Source organism: Aythya ferina (genome assembly GCF_964211825.1).
Source record: "Aythya ferina genome assembly, chromosome: 1".
NCBI lineage: Eukaryota > Metazoa > Chordata > Aves > Anseriformes > Anatidae > Aythya > Aythya ferina.
The window spans coordinates 93957328-93978024 of NC_140296.1; the positions used below are offsets into that span (position 1 = coordinate 93957328).

General features: G+C 41.7%; 2 protein-coding genes and 1 long non-coding RNA gene across 6 annotated transcripts in view; 1 reads left to right on the top strand and 2 right to left on the bottom strand.

Annotated features, from left to right (window-relative positions):
* IGSF5 (immunoglobulin superfamily member 5) overlaps positions 1-12031 on the bottom strand; it is a 28971-nt gene extending 16940 nt beyond the window's left edge. For 3 of the 4 annotated variants that reach the window (XM_084505511.1, XM_084505513.1, XM_084505512.1), the window contains exons 1-4: positions 11896-12031; positions 9415-9617; positions 2675-2995; positions 1319-1627 (exon numbers count right to left, since the gene is read on the bottom strand). In XM_084505511.1, the coding sequence (XP_084361637.1) occupies positions 1319-1627; positions 2675-2995; positions 9415-9472 (688 nt within the window). In that variant the 5' untranslated portion in view covers positions 9473-9617; positions 11896-12031. The remainder of the gene's footprint in view (positions 1-1318; positions 1628-2674; positions 2996-9414; positions 9618-11895) is intronic. The other variant, XM_084505514.1, reaches the window with a different exon arrangement.
* An 85-nt stretch (positions 12032-12116) lies between these two features.
* LOC311422344 lies at positions 12117-14061 on the top strand. Its single transcript, XR_014685292.1, has 3 exons — positions 12117-12244; positions 12778-12930; positions 13969-14061. It is a non-coding gene; the product is annotated as an uncharacterized lncRNA (long non-coding RNA).
* A 3993-nt stretch (positions 14062-18054) lies between these two features.
* The window catches only part of B3GALT5 (beta-1,3-galactosyltransferase 5), a 31936-nt gene continuing 29293 nt past the window's right edge, over positions 18055-20697 (bottom strand). The window contains exon 5 of the mRNA XM_084505524.1: positions 18055-18260. Coding sequence (XP_084361650.1) covers positions 18116-18260 — 145 coding nt within the window. The 3' untranslated portion in view covers positions 18055-18115. The remainder of the gene's footprint in view (positions 18261-20697) is intronic.

Genomic DNA, 20697 nt, shown 5'->3' on the forward strand with positions numbered 1-20697 from the left:
TAATTATACACTAATTGTGCTTCATGACATCTGTTTTTCTCCTCTTCTGATTTACAATGAGTAGCTATGGAAACTGAGGGTGGATACCTCAGTACTTCACAAACAAGTAGGCAGGGGAATTTATTAATTTCCTCAGGATAGTTCTATTTTGCTTAGTCAGTAATTAGGAGCAATCTGACTACAAAATAGTCATAGTAAGAATGGTGAAATGACCTTTTTCAACTGCATTACAAAGCAAGTACTTCTGAAAAGACTTTCTAATACTGATTCATCCATAAAATAAAAGGCACAGTTACTCAGCCTCCTCACTTGTTTGTATGTAAAAACTTCTAAAACATACCCCTCATCAATCCACTATGAGAATGTTTTTGTATGTGGCACATTCACCCATTGCAGTAAATGAATCAGTTCATCAAGAGAAGCTGTCAATTTGATTATACAAGTTCATGATGCTTACCACATCATAAAAAGAAATGTAGATTCTAGGCCCTACTCCTCACAGCAGGCAGCTGGGGTTGTATAGACTTGTCGCAAAAAAAAAAAAACAAAACAGCCCATACGTCCCATGCATTTCCCATACCACAGGCTAAGGCTAATTTAAAGGCTGTCACCACAGGGTGGACTATGTCACACCATCAGTGGCAGTGTACTTATGCCCAGAAACCTCAGCTCCCTGCCATGTGATTAGTGCTTCAAGTTCAGTTTGTCTTGAGAGTCTTCTCCCTTACAGTTGAGACACTTGGCCAGTCCTAACAGATAAATGCTCCTAAGCATAATCTGATATTGTCTTCCTATATTTTCATAGGTTGTCAGTAAGGCCAAAGATTTGTGGTATTATGAAAGTATATATATATATGTTGACAACATTAGTAACAATGCTTAGGGTTATCAAAGTCTTGCTAGCAGTTCTTGCTGTCTGCTCAACATTCATGCTTGGCTTAGACACTGAATTTCCTTAAATAAAAGGCAATAATAAGCAAGCAATGCATTGCCCAAAGAATTCCATGTATATTGCTGTAGGACAATTTTTATTTTCCTCTAGGATGCAAAAAAGAACATGACAGATAAAGGAATGCAGGCACAATGGCTCTTTGGTCTAAGTGGACTTTGTGGCTCATTAGACTTGTACCAGTCCTTTCACAGAGGTGAAATTAACTGTACCTACGTATCAGTTTGTGACTATCAAGTCCTACTTCTATCACCTTTGCATATCTCACAGTGTTTAATTTGCAAATAAAATACTTTTCAAAACAATACAAAGTATAAAGGACTGTTCTGAGAAAATAGCATAGGCAAAGTACAACAAACATTCACTTACCTGGAGTAGAGTTGACAAAGAAAACAGTTATAGTTGCATTCTGAGGGCTAGGGAGTGCTTCTATATCAGCTAAACAAGTCAAAATCTCAGTGTCTGTTGGAGTCAAAGTCAGGACGCTCAAGGCATTGTGGAGGTCATTAGATCCTTGACTTTGCTGGGTAACATACCTCGACTTATCAATCAGAGAGTCATTTGTCATCCAAGTAATGTCTGGAGCTGGAGCCCATCCTAAGGCTTCACAAACAATTTCAAGTGTTTCATTCTCTTTAACTGTTAAGGTGCTATTTTTGATGAATAAAGATCCATTAACTGTGGGAGGGAAAAGATGTTTTTTTCCTTCAGAATAGTTATCTGCATTGTTTTCCTGCTGATAGTCTTAAATCTTACCTTGCTGCCCAAAATTAGCTATATCTTGAGATATGAATTTAAAAACGGTCATTATTAACACAGATATACCATATGCATGATATAAACATGCAGATATTGCAACTTCATAGATACGTTGTCCAGTGTGTCTACAGCACAAGTTTCAGCTTTCAGTATCTTTTCAATAAAAAGCAGAAAATTACACTTTTTAGGCATCCTTATATATTTATAGCTGAAGGACAGCATTATGAAATAACAATGTTTCTCTGTAAGTTTTAAGTATGCTCTTGGGTTTTCTTGGGAAAAGTTTACAGACAGACAATTAGATGTTCTCACTGCACTAAGCACCTCTTTGACAAATGGATAGTGTCTGATGGTTAGATTCCGCTTTACTGGCTGCACTCTGTCATTACTAAAGCTTCAGAGAGGAGGAAGAGGTCTCATACACAGGGACTTGATATGCAGAAGCTTTTGTTCCTTGGAAATGTTAGCTCGCAGCAGCAGTCATATGAAGAGCATTGCTTTGTGTCTCAAAGGATTTATTTCTACACACCATTAAATCAAACTCAAATAAGTGGGGTACGGACTGATCCCCAAGTTAGAAAGCAGGAGGGAGATCTGTCCAAAAGACAGTGAAGGTTCATGCACAAAGACATGCCTGTGTGGAGGGAAGTAATCCATACTGTTTCTAGCCGAAAGATTGTTTTTGGCTGGTGGGCCTGCTAACGCCTCCAGGCACTTTAATGAAATCCAATAACGAATAAGAGATATAACAGTAAAAAAGGCAGGACAGTTCAAACCTTTATTAATGGCACTTTGAATATGACTCTGAAACCTGCTTTGACAGTAAAATTAAGATAAAGAAGAAAGAAGACAAATGATGGTGAATGAGAGCACGTACTCCTTCACAGAGATAATCTGGGCAATCCGTCAGAGGATATCTTTAAGTGTGGTACAATGAAAGAGCTTTCTATTGGTAGCTATACATACCTTGAACAGAAAGAAAGGCAAAGCTGCTTTCACCAGTTTGCTGGGTGCTGCATTCAATTTTTCCAGAGTCATCTAGCTGCGTGTTGTGGATGATCAGCTCTGAGGTAAATTCATCATTATTGGTATAATTTTGAGATGTGAAGCGGTCTGATGTTTCAATAGGTCCTTGAGGATTAATGACAGTGAGGACAGGATTTGCCTTGAACAACCAAATCAGAATGACCCATCCTTTCATAACAGTGCAATTAAACCGGGCTTCTGAACCAGCAAGGACTGTTGCATTAGTAGGGCCATTTACAATAGAATAACAAAAGCCAAGACCTAGAACGAAGAAAAAAAAAAAAAATCACACAATCTGTAAATATATAAATACCAACAAAGACATCTGACTTAATTTTTACTTCCAGCAATTTAAAGCTAAAAAGCCAAGAGCCCTGGATGAAATAGCATTTTTAATTGGAGGTACTGGGGTATTGAGCACTTTGTTAGATATTGGAAAAGGCTGTTGACTCAACTGAGCTGGCACTTCCCCTCCAACAGCCAACAGTACATGATGCTTTCAGAAAAAGATTCTCATTTCATTTTCTATAATGCCCAGCACTCAATAGTTGAAGTCATTAATGGTGAATTGAAATTGTGACTTAGGAATGTTAACCACACAGCCATAAGCAGTGGTAAAATGCTATGTTGCTTTAATGGATCCCTAAAACAGTCATTATAAACCCTAGAAGTATAGGTTTACAAGGATTTTTCAAAAATTTAACCTGTAACCTTTTTAACAGAAATGGAGGGATCTTTCAGCTGTATCTTAGATTAAATGCTTTTCTTTAAAGATGTGTTTGACTTTTTGTCTCTTTTCCTATTCTGAAATCATCCAATTTTCTTTCTTCAGCAGTTCACTAAAGAGCAGAATTACCATTTTGCTGAAGGAAAAAAATTCCACTTTTAGATAAGAAAATATACGAGTTCTTTAGAAGCTAAATGAATAAAGGAGTGTGTAGCCAGTCCCTTCTCCATACCTCTTATTGCCACCGATTTTTTGCATCTTTACATGCTCTTTCCCCTATTTGCCTGCCTCCTTCCATATTTCTCTTGCATGCACCCTATACATCGTTTACCACCATCCCAGGCTTTCTTCTAACCAGATCTGCTTGAATTCATGAGTTTTTCCTCCTTAAAAGGTACCATGATTTGTAGATACTATCTTTCAGAAATGAAAGCTTGTTTCTAATCAAGGCATTTTGTCTTCTTCTCCTTGTCAGCAGACCCAGGGCCTCTCATTGCCCGCAGAGTAATGAAGGCGCAGCTGTTGCCCAGGCAAGTGGTGGATCCCGTGTGCATGAGAAGGCAGAAGCACTTGCTTCTACTAAGCAGAAAGTAAAGGATGAAGCCTCTTTCCAAAATGGCAGCTGTGACTTCAGTCCCTGAAATACCCATGGGAAGTGGGCAAATCTTTAAATATTTGTCAAGAAGATGACATCATATACCCTGAGGCACAAACCTTCAAAGATTAAGAGTGACCCAGATTACTCTTTGGTGTTTTAGGGACTGTGACTTGGAAGATCAGCATTGGGTGAAATTAGGAGCCTGCTTCTCTGAGTCTTTGTACTTTGTGACTCCCTTTGGGTTTTGGCTAGATTCTCCAGAACACGCTATGTCCAGGTGCAGTAGAGCAAAAACTGAGGTAATATCGATGGCTTTCAAGGAGTCCAAATCCTGAATGTCTCCAAGATAGAGATTTCACGAGCTCCCTGCAGATTTACCAGTGAGACCTAACTCACCAGTAAGTTTTACATCACTTACTGGCAAACGTTCATCCCACAGAAGCACCAGGACTGCCAGCATTACTTCTAATGATTCAAGCTGTAGCTCTGCACTGTTACAGCAATTAGACGCTACAGTCCATAGCAGTGTAATTAAAACCCAGTGTCTGCAAATTGAGCCTGAGCCTAAGTGTTCAGCTATTTTCCAGGAGAAAGAGAGAGTGAAATGGCTGTTACTCCCTTGATAAGTCAGGGCAATGAAGTGGTTTTAAAGATTTCATTCAACCCGGGTTTAGTGCATTTTAGGTAGTTTAATTATTAATGGATTAATTCACAAATTACTGAAAAAGTCATTTTCTATTCGGTCATTAGCTGACAGAAGAAGGAGAGAATATGCTGTATTGTTTCACACAAAAGAGAGATTTAACGCTTGCATAAATGCTGCCAGAGCCCAGTCTCAGGTACAATGTTGCAAACAGAACCTTGGAGCATGCACCCAAGGCATATGGCCCATAATCTCATTGCTCCAATGTCAACATCATTTTCTAATTCCCAGCTCTCACTTAATCCTAGGGAGTTTATATCTACCCAGCTTTGTGCCAAGAATCGTTCTTTAATATAAATAGCTCCTCTCTTTCCTCCCACCCACCACATGTGTTTACAGACAAGAGTCTTTTCATTCTTTGTTTTCCAGGTTTATACAACCTAGCTCTCCCTGGCTCATTGCTCGGTTGACTCCGAGTTCTCTCCTATTTACAAAAACCTTCACAAAAATTTTGCACATTCCTGGATTATGTTACCTCTGTCAAGCACCTCATTCTCCACAGTATATCTGTATGTGAGCAATAAAACATTACATAAAAAGCAAACTTCACTTCTACTGATAGTTAATAAAGCCAGATAAGATACGTTAAATGTTTGACTTAGATGGTTCTTTTTTTCCCAGTAACATTTACTCAAAGCTCTCTTCAGTCTTGTAAAGGTGAACTGAAATGTTATAAATCATGAAATAGCTTGAAGACTAACTTAGCAATCAAATCTATATGCATACATTCATACATTGCTTTATAAACAGTTAACCCAACAAAAAAAAAAAAGCCATTTTGTCTCTCTTCTGTTTGTGACTCTGAATGTTAGTGATTGCCCATGTCTGTAGATGGCATCGTTTACAGAGCTACCAGTTCTCTAATGAAAGTGCACTGAGAATGTACACTCCAGTGAGCACATACATCACATAATACATCCCCTTTCCTTGATATTCAGCACCCAATTGCCACTATTTCTGTTCATAACTGATATTACTGGGTTTGAGACACTGTCCTAAGCTCAAATTCATCTCTGAATTATATATATTTTTTGGACTCATATTGTCACCAGCCTTTACAATACTGCTCCCTGTACATCCATGGTGCCTACAACAAGTTGATGTACTGAGCTTTTTGACTCTCACACTTTGTTTGAATTCTTCCCATTTGGTTGAAGTGGACATAAACAGCTACCATGATGATAGACTCAGCTGTCCACAAACATCCTTAGAATTAACACTAAAATGAATTTAGTTGCTCATGAAGCAGGAGCTGCAGTACTTATTCACACTGCCCCCCTTAATGCAAGCTGATATCTGTGCATTTGTATTTTATTTCTTAGCCTGTGTAAACACTTTTCTTTCTTAAGGAGTATAATGGTTTGCCATGGCTCTGAATAAATGACTTTCAGTACTCTGTTAGCTGTTAATTAATCATTTGCTATGAGATCGTGTCTGTGAGTTCCACTATAGTCTTGAAATTTGTCCCTAAACATGAACAGTCAGGGATCATCTGCTCTAAAAATGTGTGGCTCATACTGCTTTTGTCTTGTTCAGACTGTCAGGACAGTATAGCAGGTAGGTATGAGTTACTTCTTTTTTATCTAATATAATCATTTTTTATCAGTCCATAGGTATGGTGGGATCTACATTTTTTTCCATCAACCAGACCTGCTGGAACAACAGATGGCTTTCCAATGACTTCCCTGAGCTAGAGAACAGATCCATAAGCCTTGGATAGGGATCCTATGGGTCGCAAGAGGATCAAGGAATGGAAAGTAGCTCAACTTTGCCTTCATTTGGATCTCAGGAAAGCCCCAGCACAACCAAAATGGAGTTTTATGAGCCTTCTCCATCTGTTGCCAAAACTTTTTTTGTGATTATAACCTTGCCTCTTTATCTTTTTGCTTTAAATTTTTATCTTGCAATAGCATGCAAAGTCCCAAACCAATAGCAGGTTCCACTGTCCAACCCATATACAAACACCGATAAAGTAACTTCTATAAGGTCAAAGAGGACATTCATGACAGAAACGTGATCTAAACACAGTTACCAGTGCTTTAAACCAGTGCTCTAATGTCTTTTGCTGGGCTTTGCTTCCTGCACTAGGGAGAAAATTTCAGCACTGGTTTCATTTGCATACTGCTTAAAAAATATCTCGCAGATGGTTGCTTTCAGACAAATTAAGGACTCAGGCTAGATTGCCATTGCACTTTACAGGAATTATGTGTTCAGCTCTTAACAGCTGGTTTAACATCTGCTTTCCCACACGCAACCAGTAAAATATCCCACCCAGACAAATAACCATACTGATGTCTTTGCAGTAGGGAAGTTTCAGACGGTCCTCATGATACTGCATTACCCCTTGAATTTTGAAGCACAGAGCTCTGTTGGGACACCTTCTTTGAGGCACATCACTTACACCTAGAAAGGGGTCACCAATGGTGAAAGTTTAAGTGCCAAGTGTTTGTTGCTCAGTCCTTCCCAATAGCATGTTAAATGTACATCAGTGCCTGATAAACCGCTTATCCCTTCCTGTTGCATGTATTCATTGTTGTTTTTTTTTGTTGTTGTTGTTGTTTTTTTTTGATGTTAACAAGACTTTAGAATGCTTATATAGGATGTTTCTGTCAAGTAACACTGGTCTATTGGTACTCAGTGACACATTTTGCCACCCACACAAACCTTTCCACAGCCCCCAAGAGTGTCTTCCCAATCTCTTCTCTCAGTCACTACTTGACAGATGCCTAATGCAACTTCTCCCAGCCCTGCTGCTGGGTTCCTCCTCCTCCTCCTCCTGCATTGTCTATGGTCTCCAATTGTGAGGGTCCCTGTGCTGGGAGCACCTCCAGTGTCCTGACAGCAAGCTGGGACCCTGCACTGCATGCCAACCCTGTGATCTGCAATGCTACTGATGCTGAAAAGCATGTGGTGCCAGCCAGAAGATGCTCAAACCAGCTGTGCCATGCAGCTATCTCTGCAGCCTAGCTGCACTGCATGGCCTTGTACCTCCTCAAATCATGAGAGCAGCAACACTTCTTCCAATAACTGCATTTCCTCTCCCCACGATGCACTTTTTCTCCCTGCTTTGGGGTGTGATCCCATGCCTGCACAGCGCAGTGTGGGCACTGCCCACTACCCCACTGTGGCAAAACAGAAGAAAATTGAGGCTTCCTTGCAATAATTACTCAATGTTCAAAATTACAAAATTTAGGGACTGCCTGAGCCAACAACTGCATCAGGACATATGGATACACCCTCCATGACAACTGTTTCACTTTTTTTCAGCCTATTTGTAATTTGGTATCACCCATATCCAGTGACCATGAGCTTCACTACTTGATGACATCCTGTGAGGAAAAGTACATACTTTCGTTTGCCTTAAATCTACTTTCTAGTCATTTTACTGCCTTCCATTAGTTCTTTTTTTTTATGAGAAATTGTGACCAGCCACTCCACTATTCACCTCCATATAATTATTTTAAAATATCTTTACTATTTCGTTTTTCAGGAGCAGAAAAATAATCCAGTCTAATGAATCCTCTTCTCATACCTTTGATAACCTCTGTCACACTTTATTTCTTTCTCAGACCTAGTATGTCCGCTTGGAAATGGAAGGGCTAACACAACTTCCAGTATTTGAGATAAAAGCTTTCTGTGGATTTTTCTAATGTCGTTGTATTTCTGTTGAAAACACTAAGTGGTGAAATTTTATCTCTTTCAGCAATTTGCTCTCTCTTTCCAAAGATATCTATACTTTTCCCCCACTATACATCTTCAGTTAAGTGATGCTTTGTACTGAATATTTTCTGCTCCTTTATTACATACTCACTTGGCATTGTGACATTTTCTGACAAATCCCCATAGTCTCTTTTTGCACTTGGCTGTCCCAAGTAATTTCGCACCACCTGCAAAGTCTGCCACCTCACAGTTCATACTCCTTTTCATGGGTTTGTTTAAGAGTTTGTTGAATATCACACATCCCAGTGCAACTCCACTGGGAACACCACTCTGCTCAAAGAACTCACCGTACATTGCTGCATTGTGTTTCCTTTCACCAGTTATACCATCCCTCTCATCCTTTCAGAGCCTCTTAAAACCCCAGCCAGACTACAAGAAACAAATCAGCCATGTCTCCATTACCCAACTACTCACTTTATATTCACATTTTCTTTAAAGCTCTGCCACCAGGATACCTTTTATCTGAATTCAGTATGAGACTCAGGCAAATGAAATGTAAATTGGAGGCCAAATAGGAAAATGATAATTTACACATACTTCTGGAAGCAAAATCAGCTGCTGATTTTTTTTTTTTTTTGAGTTCTCTGCAGACGTCCCATCAAGAGCAGTCCTGAATGGACAGGAGAAGGACAAGCTAAGGAGAGGGAGAAATAAGTGGGGACATCCCTGCTCATTGGAAGTGAGAGGGCAGCCTCGCCACTTCCACCCCACCCCATCCACTGCTCAGTCCTGCATACTGAAGCCCACTGTAAGCCATTAAAACATTCAGACTTTAAATGCAAACTTATCCATTTAAAACACTTTGAATAATCCCCCTCTGGGACTTACTGTTTAATCTGATATTGCCGGTAACTGCCATTTACATAGCTTTAAAATTAGTTCACACTTTTAGTCCACGATGGCTCATTTCATGGGTTATGAACGTGTCCTACCTGTTAGTGAGGCAGATAAGATGAAAAGAAGTAAAATGAATTTCTGGAACCCCTCCATTGGAGCATTCTCTCCTGGTCCCTAAGGCAGAAAGCCACCAGTGGTCATTCCATGTTTGAGAAGAAGCTGAACGACAGAACTCATCAAGAAATTTGGAAATCAGCTGCTGCTTTGTGTCCTCTGACAAGATGTGACTTTATGTGACCTGTATAACAAAAAAGGGGAGAAGATTAAATGAGGCAGGGTTTGGAAGGAAAATGGTATCTTTTCTCGGAACAACTGTTTGAAAAGAAGTAGATGAGCTTTCAGCACACAGACCTTACTTCAGCATAGAAACCTCCCCCTCCAGGCCTCACATCCCTCAGGCCCGCAGTCCATCCTGGCTATTACAACACTACTGCTTCAGGATTGACTGTGTCAGGGAAGCCCCGTCTGCATCATTAAAGTTAATCAGGAGCAGCTGGGGAAAATAATTCTCTTAGTTGCCTGCAATTTTGTGTGTCTGTGTGTGTGTGTCTGTGTGTGTGTGTGTCTGTCTGTGTGTGTGGTGGGTGCCCTGCCTGTGCCGTTGGCGGTGTTCTGGCAGGCTAATGAACCCTGTGCTCCATCACTTACTGTCACACAGAGCAACTGCACAGGGCCACAACATCCCCTGGGGCCGCAGAGGAGCAGACCTGTGTATGGAGGGGCTGTTGTCCCACCTGGGAAACAGGCATGAAGGAATGTCTTCTGTGCCAGGCAGTCTTTGGGGTGGGAAGTAGGAATACATCCCGATGCATCCCTACATCCCCAGAAATATTGTATTGCTTTTCCTATATGTTTTATTCCAAAACTAGGATTCAAAAACTATGCTCTTACTCCCCAAAATAAAGGACCATCAGCTTTCCACAGTGGACGGAGAGAGATAGGATACAGAGCTTGGGTGGGAGCCATCACCTTAATTCTGCATTATCTGTTTTTCCAGATTTTCTGATTCACTTCTGTGATACTACTCTCCTCCCCCTCAAAATATGTGGGAGGCACTTTGACTGTGCTACTTGTTTTACAAACTTCTCAGCTGGGAAATTCAAGCTTTCCATCGTGAAAGGGTTGCAGGCCGGAGGCTGCGGTTTTGTGGTCAGCTCAAACTTCTTGTCAGGAAAGTGGTTTTGATTTCAGAAGTGTTCTTTGTGGCAGTGCATAAATATTAGTATCACCACAGATATACTGTGTTTTCTGTCATAAGTGTACATTTTATCGCCTTCTTGCTTAAACCAAGACTGTGCCAAGGAACAAACCACAAGAGCTCTGTTCACTAATCTGTGCTTTGGACACGGGGGTCTGGCAGAGCTGAGTGTGGCAGCTGTGACGTGACCTGCTGGCAATTTGCTTTCTTTTTCCCTATTTTGCAAGCTTTCAGTTTGCCCCACAAATTTAAAAGGGCAGCGCTGTGAATTAATCAACGTTTTAAACTGAGCCTGTGTGCTGATGTCTTCATCTGTAGGTTGGGAAGGGGGTTAGTTTGCAGGTTGCTTTGGGTTTTCCGGAGGTATTTTGAAAGCCTGTGTGTTTCCTTGGCTACACGCTCACCTGCAGGGTTGCGTGTAGAGGAGCCTGGCACAGGCAGTTGAGGGGAGGGTCACATTGTGCAACTGGCAGGGGTTTCTCCTTTCTCTCTCACTGCCCTAGCCTCCCACACATACACACGCTAGCTGGTGGCATTTCAGTGTTAGTATTACCTGTGGTATTAACTGAAGCAGCCTGAGCAAAACACCATGAAACAAGTCCAAAAGACAGTGTCGTGTCCTTTTCTAGGAAGTTACCAACCCAGGTGACTCTCTGCAGGTCCAGAGAGCACCCTGGGAGCCAGCACATCCCTAAAGCTGGCAGCCATGGTTTGTAATCCCAATTATAAACTTAGTTGCACCAATATAAACTCAGCAGAGCAAATTGTTATGGAGGAAAACAAATGTGCTAGGACTTTGTGTACAATTCAGTCCAAGATCAGTAAATAACTTGGGGTGACATAAAATGACAAGGGAAAAAGAAGGCAATCCTAGCTTTCAGTTTTACCTTGTACATTTCAAAATGGACTTTCAAAGAAAAATTATCTCTTTGAAACAGAGTATTTTGCCTGATGGTAAATTAAATGCCTGGGGCTAGCCCCAGCCACTTTTTATCTCCGGCAGTGATCTTTTCCTGGTCCACAGGTGCATTGGCAATTGGTGTCGCTGGCCTTGCCCTGACCTGAGCCTATCCCACACCCAGACCAGAGGAAGGGGAGAGTATCAGCCTGAAGACTTGGCTGCCGACATCCCACCACCAGCCCCACTAAGGCAGGAGCCAGGGACAGGGTTAAGCTGTGTTTCCCAGCCACTCCCTCTGCCAAGGCAGCGCAGTGCCTGTGGATCGCCTCTCCGGAACGCCAAGAGTTTTTCCACCCGCTTTCCCTTACAGACCGCCAGCATTTAAAGCCACGTTCCCAGCCCTGTGCAAGCCCTCACCTTTTTTTCCTGGAGGAATCCTTCCCCAGGCCCTGGCCTAGCCGCCGCCACCTCTGTCCGGGAGTGCCGACCTCTTCCTGGGCTTGGGCTTCGGTGTGACATTGTCCTTTCGGTAGATAAGGGAAGGGTTGTGTCTTCCCCCCCAGCCTCCTCCCACCCGCCCCAATATGCATATTGTGGTGTTAATATTTAACCGGTCCTGCAGGAGGAAGGGCGTCATGCTGATGGCAGGCTGGCAGCAGAAAGTTGCAGATCGTCCCGACCTGAAAAGCTGGATTGGCGACGACACCTGGTGTCTCAGGAGAGGGCTGCTGGGCTGCCTGGACAGCAGGGCCCAGTGACAGACACGGTGACATTTACTTATCATATTCTGTAGCCACGAGGGTGTGCACTGGTGCTGCGTGCCCTGGCTGGAGCTAGTCCGGCTGTCATAGCAGTGCTTGCAACGTGGCAGGGAGCAGAGGCATGGGGTCCCATCTGGGTGATGGGGCTGGGGACAGAGCTGGAGACAAGACCCATTACATGGGACCAAGGGGACTGGTCCCCAGCCTGCGGCATTGCTGGGGCAGGGAATGATGGCCCCAAGGGCTGAGATGGAGTCCTGGGTGGTGGGGGGACCCCAGGGAGCTGCTGTGGGAGTGTCGTCGGGGACCTGGAGAAATGGGCCCTTCCTGTGAAGTGCAAGTTTATAAACAGGTGGTGAGAAAAATGGACTGTTTTTCCATCTTCTAGTGGGGAAAATAAACAGTCCCCAAGTGATTTGGGTTTTCCTTTTTTATCTTCCCTGCCGTACAGTTTTTGTGGATTTTTTTACACTATGTCAAGAAAATGTTCGTTCGTGTATTTTTATTTGATTCTAAAATATTTTGATTTACTTTGCAGGGTTAAACCAAACCTTTTTCTGCTACATCCATAGTCATTTCTGTTCATCAAAGCTGCAGTGCTGCCTTGTGAGAGATGCTCTTGCAACTGCTGCAGCCTTCTTCTTCCTCTGAGATCTGAACTGCATCCTTCATGTTACACCATCGTTGGCCAGTAAGTTGAATGAATGTGACACATCAGGAGATACTGATACTTCCATCTGACGGGAAGCTTAAATCATAAAGAAGGGACATGATTTTCCTGAGCTCTATTTCCTACTAAGCACAGTAAGAGTTCTAGCAAGTTGAAATTAATGCCATGCTGACTCTAAACAAAAAGGTTCACTTCAGCAAAGGGGAGGGCACCGAACATTCTATTTGGGGAATTTTGATCAATTTCCAAAATTAAATTTCAGAAAAAATCACCTTATTAGAAAAACTATCACCTTGACTTGTTAACAAAGAACAAACCTACTGAGACTTTCTGAGCAACTATATGTTTTTTTTTCATTTTGCTTCTTTGCTTTTCCAAACATGCCTCTTTTATCAAGTCTAAAATATTGCACTCTTGTTCAACCAAAAGCCTTAATTTCATAACAGTTTTCTTGAGATACTTTCTATGAATACTTTGATTTCCATCCAAATAGAACTATAATAAGAAAAAGGAAAACGTCAAATAAACAGTTTCCATCTCTGGTTACCCAAGTGGGAAAAGTGCAGAAGGTTAAAATGGATTGACTGGATTTTCAGTTTGGATTAATAAAGATAACTCTTTGTAAAAAAACTTCAGAAAGAATAATTGCTGCTTTTAGAACTTGTACAAAACTATCATTTGGCACTACCAAGAAGAGATTGGCTGTCATCTTTGTATTTGATCTTCAGGTAGATTTAAGCTGCTGTTAGATCACCCTTTAACCTCCCCTCTGCCAGACTAAAGCCCTGTCCCCTCAGCATCTCCTCACCACTACTGTGCTCTCAGTTCCTGGCCACTTGATCTCCTGCTTCTGGACCCTCTCTAGGTTTTCCATGCCCTGCTTGAACTGAGGGACTCGAAGCCATACACTGATTTTCAGATGTGTCTAGTAAGGAGCATAATAGTTTCTATGAACTTTCTGGCAGCTCATCTCTGAATGTGACCTGGTACATGACTTGTCATATTTACAAACAGTAGGTGTTGGTGGCTTGGATTCACCCCTGTGTTCATTTCACTCAGTTCTCCATCAAGATTTCCACCCACTACCATGTATGTGCTACTACTGCAGCATGTAGCTCAAGGTTGTTGCACCTGATGGGCAGAGTTTTGTGCTTCTTCACCTTGGATGTCATGATGTGTCTCCTGGCCCAGTCCTCAAGTTTATCGAGGTTCCTCTGGACATCATGTTGCTGCATCTGTGCTATAACACTAGCTAATCACAGGCTGATCGGCTGTCTCTTTACCACACTGCAATCTGTCATAGTCTGTAGATTAACCATATCCTTAAGCACCTCTGTGCATAATGATGCATATACCAGCCATCACGTTTTTTCATGAAACTAGGGTATTACCTCACACTGAAAGAGGTAGAAAATTGTCAATTAAGTGTTTTCAAAAGTTCAAATGGGATTGAGATCTACAAAGGGGTATCGATGCTTAGTTGTCACTACATTAGCTACATCCAGCATAGGGTCTTCAGCATCCCTACTGTATTGTGGGGATGTACTGTATTGTAGGCCTAAAAACTCTTTGATGTTTATGTTTCTCTGGGAGGGCAGCATGGCTGTGGATCCTGGAGAAACACTACTTTGTGCCTAAGTATTGAAGGGAATTTTCAAACATAGCATTCCCCCATCTCCTTTTTCTAAAGGGAGGGTTTCTGACTGATTGGACCTTGGAAAACAGCCACAAATGAGCAAACTGGTATTTGCAATGCTCTGGCCCATCTTTGACAGGAGGAGTTGAGCAGTGGTCCCCATTCTATTAATGCTTTATATGTTAGTAACTACCAGCTGACGTGCCTAAGCAGCTAAAGTTGGCCAGACCATGTTGGAGACATGTCCATGGAGCTTGGGCATGCATCTTTATCAGGGTCCATCATTCTTCTCAAAATAGGCAGACTGGTGGATGCAACACATATAAATCTGTATCTGTAGGCAGACTCTGAGTCAGTCTGGACTTACTATATGAGCTTTAGTACTCATGCCACTAGGGCCAACACAGGGGAGGTGAAGATATATTGGCAGCCATTCTGGAAGAGGTGGAGTATGGGGAGTGGGAGGAACTGCCCACAGGACCCTGAGCATTGCCAGATTTCTCCAAACAGGCTCAGCTGTCACAAGCTGGGGACAGCACTGATCTGGGAGGAAGTTTTTGCTTCCAAAGGCCCAGTTGTACCTCAGTGAGGCACTCTCCTGGAAGGCTGGGTGGTCTCAAGACTCACATTTCCCACCTCATGAAAAAATTACCTGATGACTATGGCACAACAGATCACCAGCATGCTCAGGGCAAGTGGTTTTTAGCTCAACATTCCAAGTTCACAGTTCTGCTGGGGCACCTCCATCTACGCAGAAGATAAGGCTTCATCTGTTCAGTACCTCACTGGTTTTCCTGTCCCTTCACACAGCCTGCTGGCCTCAGTTACTGGCATATCATTCTCACCCCCTCAATGTAGATAGGATTAGTTGAAGCCCACAGCAGGAATGGGGCGCTTTGTGGCCTAGAGCATCCACCACGTCTGGTTCTGGATCTGACCTGAGTGGGAGTCATCAGAAAAGCACCTGTCACCTCCACCCACGCACTGCCTGGCTTGGCCTCATCAGCTGAAATCCTCCTGGGTGCATCTGGTGCACAGTGACTGGGTTCAAATGTCCTTTGTTTTCCCTGGGGCTGCTTAGGCAACCAACACATGTATTAGTATTTTATTATTATTTTTCACTGCCCTTGTTAGTTCCTTCCTTACTTTGACTTTTCTAATGAACCATCCTATCAAGATGAATGCAGCCATTGGCATTGGTTAGTAGGTGCGTGGGATAAGACATTACGCATTGTGGTAAAGGGTACAAATCCCCAGCCACCAAGAACAAAGTACACATACAAGATTACCCATACTCATGAGTGTTTGAAAGATCAAGTCCTAAGTTTTCCAGCCTGATGCAAATGGAAAATCATTTTGTGAATCATCAGCCTGTGTACCATGTAGATTCCTACCTCCCACTCCAGTTTCTTCTAGACGCTTCTTTCCAATTCTCTCTTTTTCTTCTGCCTGTGAGTAGGAAGATTTTTGCCCATTTTTTTCCAACCCTTCCAAAGTCTTTTTTGCACACCATATCATTTCTGCTACAGTTACTCAAATGTGTAAGCTGCTGGAGCAACCCTCAGAAATTTTTTGTTCTGGGGTGTGTTAGCCTGGAACATATGTCTATACAGCCTGCTGTGCCAAGCCACGCTCTGAGTAAAATGGACTTTTTAAGAGTTGCCTAGTGAAGGCTTCTGTCATTGTTACTGTGGCCATAAGTGCAATTTTTCTTTTTCCTAACAGGAGAATTGGACAAATTGTCGTGACGGGAATTGAAAAGCAGTTAGACTGCTTTCATTTGTAAGTTAATTCTAATAAGCAGGAACACAGTGGGGGAAATCACCAGTCCCTGCACTTCCATGTTGTACATTAGCTTATTTAGCTGAGTCAAAGCAAGTATGATCAGAGAATGGGAGCACTGAAATAAGGAAGAGGCACTTACAACACTAAAGTTGATTTGACGTCAGTGCTAGAAGCAGGAATAAAATTCTTAATTTTCCTGTGGAAATTGGCTTGAAAAGCGGTACGAACATTATAAAGATTTTGAGAAATAGCTGTATATTAAGAAATACGTTTTCTTTTCTCTAGTGAAGAATAGGAGAAGTGAAACCTTTAGAAAAGGCTGGCATAGGAGACAAGCTGACTTAGGGACTGAATTATCTGTCTCTTACCTTGATACCTACATGATCCTTCTCTCTAGTAGCTGATCGGGTCAAAGTGATGCTAAGACGTGGCTTTTCCAATTCTGCCACATTTTTGTTTCTTTCTCTATGCTCCTACTCATATTTTTTTCTATTGTTTGCTAAAATATTCTGCCCTCTGTAAAGCGTTTCTCATTCACAACAGTTTTCATTTGTGTTAGTTAGCTATAGCAGTCTAAGTGAGACATACAGATCCCACTCTCCTGCTCTCACAAGCTTTATTTTTAAATATATATTTTTAATTCATCTGTTAATATATTGAAGACTAACAACAGCTTTAAGCTTTGTTTCTCTATTCTCCTTAATCAGAACCCAGATGCACTGGAGGAAAAGCTCATATTTTAAATGAAATGTCAATTTGTAAAAGATGATTTTGTGAGTGAACAGAAGAAAATTACTGGACAGATAACTCAACTATCTGAAAGATAGGGCTGTTTCCTGTGACATCACCTTTGAATAGCTGACGTGCTACAAAATATGGCTGTGTGGGCACTTCCAGAGGAGCTACAATCCTTATGAATACCAGTAACACTACACAGCATGCAGGACACCCCTTAACTGCTGCTAGCCAGCTAAGACACAGGTGTCCATCCTAAACTATTTATCATGGATGTTCTTCTGTAATCACTAAAGATAGGAAACCACTACCAGCTGATACTTCTCCCATCCTGAAACAGGGTTCTAAGTCAGGTAAGATACAGAAGCATAGAATCATAGGATCATTAAGGTTGGAAAAGACCTCCAAGATCATCTGGTCCAACCATCCCTCTACCACCAATGTCACCCACGTCCCTAAGCACCACATCCAACCTTTCTTTGAACACCCTCAGGGGCAGTGACACCACCATCTCCTTGGCAATCTGTCCCAATGCCTGACTGCTCTTTCTGAGAAGAAATTTCCAACCTGAAATAAATCACACTTTGGTGAGATTTTCCTGATTATTTTGACTACAGAATAGTTTGAAAGACTGGATTGGACTGGCTATGCTCTTTTAGAATGCAAAGGTTAGGTGAGACCAATCCCACCAACAGAAGATGTTTCCCATTGATCTGAGGAAGTGGGTTGTTGCACCTTGTCCTACCTCCTTCTCCTTGTCTTATCTGCCTAGGAAGGCAGGTCATCTTTGTCTTGACCTAAAGATTCATGAAATGATGCTACCATAATTCTAGGCCTCAGTAAGTCCTCATCACACTAATATAGCTCATCTGATTTTTTTTCAGTTAGATTTTTTTTCTTCAGAGTTTATTATAAAGCCATAACTCAATGAAGAGTTATTTGCTTTGGACCCTTAAGAAGGAGAGCTTTAAAAATAATCTTCTCCCAGATTTTCATGCACAGGAGGCCACACGATTGAATGCTTTATTTGAATTAATATTATTGCAGTTTTTATTTGACCTTAATAAGCCTGCACATCTGCAGTATTTTTTTCCAGTATTTTCCTGGACAGGATTCCTTCTGAAAATCAATCCTCGCTTCCCCTCTGGCAGGTATATTCCTCCTCTCCAGTACTGACATTGGTGATGAGTTGTAGCTGTTAAAATGAAAATGACATAATTTAGGAAACATATTGAAAATATTCAGCATGGAGTCCAGGCAACAATAAGTAAGTAAGAAAGAAAGTTTATCACAGAATGAAAGAAGATGCAGCTTTGGTGCTGTTAGGAGGAGTGTAAATCTGAGAAGGAAATTTTTAGTGCACTCTAATATATGAGTTACCCTAGCAACATTTTCTTCAGCTTCAGAAATGTTTTGTCTCTGGTCCAAACTGTTAGCTTAATTGCTTTGGTTATCATTCAGTTTATTCTAAGGAACTTTTCAATGCACGGTAGCATGCCAAGAAAATGTAAACATCGTTCTGTACACTCATTATAATCACTATTACATTCTTCATTATTGCTTAGGGTCATGATTTTAGACTCCCTCCTGAGCTTTACATGCACAACAAGAGTCTTCAAGGAGTTTGGGTAAAGTGCATCTCTACCCAGAGCTCCCTTAAACCTAGTACTCTCAATACCTATTGATAAGTCAGTGCAACTCCAGGCATCACATGAACAGTGCACAAGCCTCATCAGTGATATGCATTCATAAGCACTATGTCCAGGGCTACAAATTCCCCTGGACATTCCTGATAATACCAGGAAAACTACCACGGGGTATGAAATTATACCCTTTTTCTTTCTTTGCTGATATTTTTGCAAGGTTGCCGGTTATGAGAAACATTAATGCTCACTCTTCTGAAAATAGAATATTAATGAATATTCCCTAAGTGACCTACAGGCATGATCCAAGCTGACACTGCAAAGATGAGAGAGCAGATTATCACCATGAAAGTAGGCACTGTACAGGAGGAGCTCTGTCCTTTTTGCATTTTCATGAAATACATCCTTATGACTGACATCTTATTGCTCCTTTTGGGCATTCAGTTAAGATCACAGTGTATAAAAGGCAGCTTTGGTCTTGTGTTTCATTGTGGTTGTTGGTGGTGGTGGTTTTGTTTTTTAATTTGAAATATGTCTCCTATGTATTGTACTTGTGATACAGAGTCTGTGGTTGAAAGCTGCCTTTCACAGTAAGAAAACTTTAGTCCCTGGCAGAGGTTGTTTCAGATACTCAACTTCTCTTTATGTTTGTGTTCACTGCTATATTTTGGCTTTCTCTTATATGGGAGAAGTAAAATTTATTTTGATATTTAGCCATTACCTTTGTAACACTCATATGTAAAATAAGATTCCCCAGAAGCTTAGGGAACTGATGAGCATGGAAGGATCTCGAGAATATGGTAAAGATTTATGTTTTTAGGCTAAAGTTTCCAGTCCCTCTTCTCACCTATCCCATGCACTATTTTTTACAGCAAAGCTAGAGAATGCAGTACTGCTCAGATACATTGGTCTCCAGCAGCAACCCTTCTGCCCCTCAAGGTAAACGTGCCAAGCATGCAGGACCTGGCATCAGCATGAGGGGTCAGGACCCCGAAATGTGCTGGGGGCCCAGGTGAGCCCAGCCTTGGTACCTTTGTACATCCTTACCCTGGGCACAGAGGTCTGCTCCTCCAAGTGCTGCTTCTTGGCTGCCTCCCTAGCAGGAGCAAGCTGCATGGCTCATGCACACCACAGCTCACTCCCACTCCTGCCTCCTGGTTCTGCTCCCTCTTTAATTCCCTTGTTGCACCTTTGCTAGCAGAAGCACGTGTAAAAGCTGCAGGTCTCTTTATGTACTGGAGTCAAACATTTACTTACAACCACTGTTCCAGCAATAACAATTAAATTAAACATGAAGGGAATATAGCTGCCTGGAAGATCTACAAGCTGGAGGTGTAAATCACACCACATAACTAATTTATGACTTTCTGCGCCTACAGCTGTACGCTGACGTTTTTTAAGTGTAAGGGTGGCTGTGATTTCTAAGTGCTTTTGGCAATGGAAGAATAGGAAACTGACTGCATGTGCCTCTGTCCCTGCACCCAAAGCCATAAAGGAAGCAAGGCCAGGTTAGGTCAACAGCCAGACACAAGGGATATCACGTAAGTGATTCTGCTGGAGAAATCCAAAGAGGGGACTTGGATTTTTTTATTTATTTATTTTTTCCACAGAAATAATGAGCTTTCGATTTTGTGAAACATAAGGCAACAGCAAGGGCATTTCTGAAGAGAAATTGTCCAATTACATTTTTCAGTGAAAATGTACTTGAGTAAATTTTTTAAAAGGATAGCCTTAAACCACTGTATTATTAGACTTTGGAGAAAAAAAAAAAAAAAAAAAAAAAAAAACAACAACTATATTTTCTCAGCCAGAGCATGTTCAAAATACAGATCTGTTTTTTCAGGTTGGATCTCATATGTCCTGCATATCTCTGTCTTGTGACTGAGACGCTTTCCCTCTATGTAGCATGATACTATCTGTACATACTTTGGGAAATATATTGTTGGAATGAACTAAAGAAGTTACGGCTACCTACAAACAAAGAAGCAA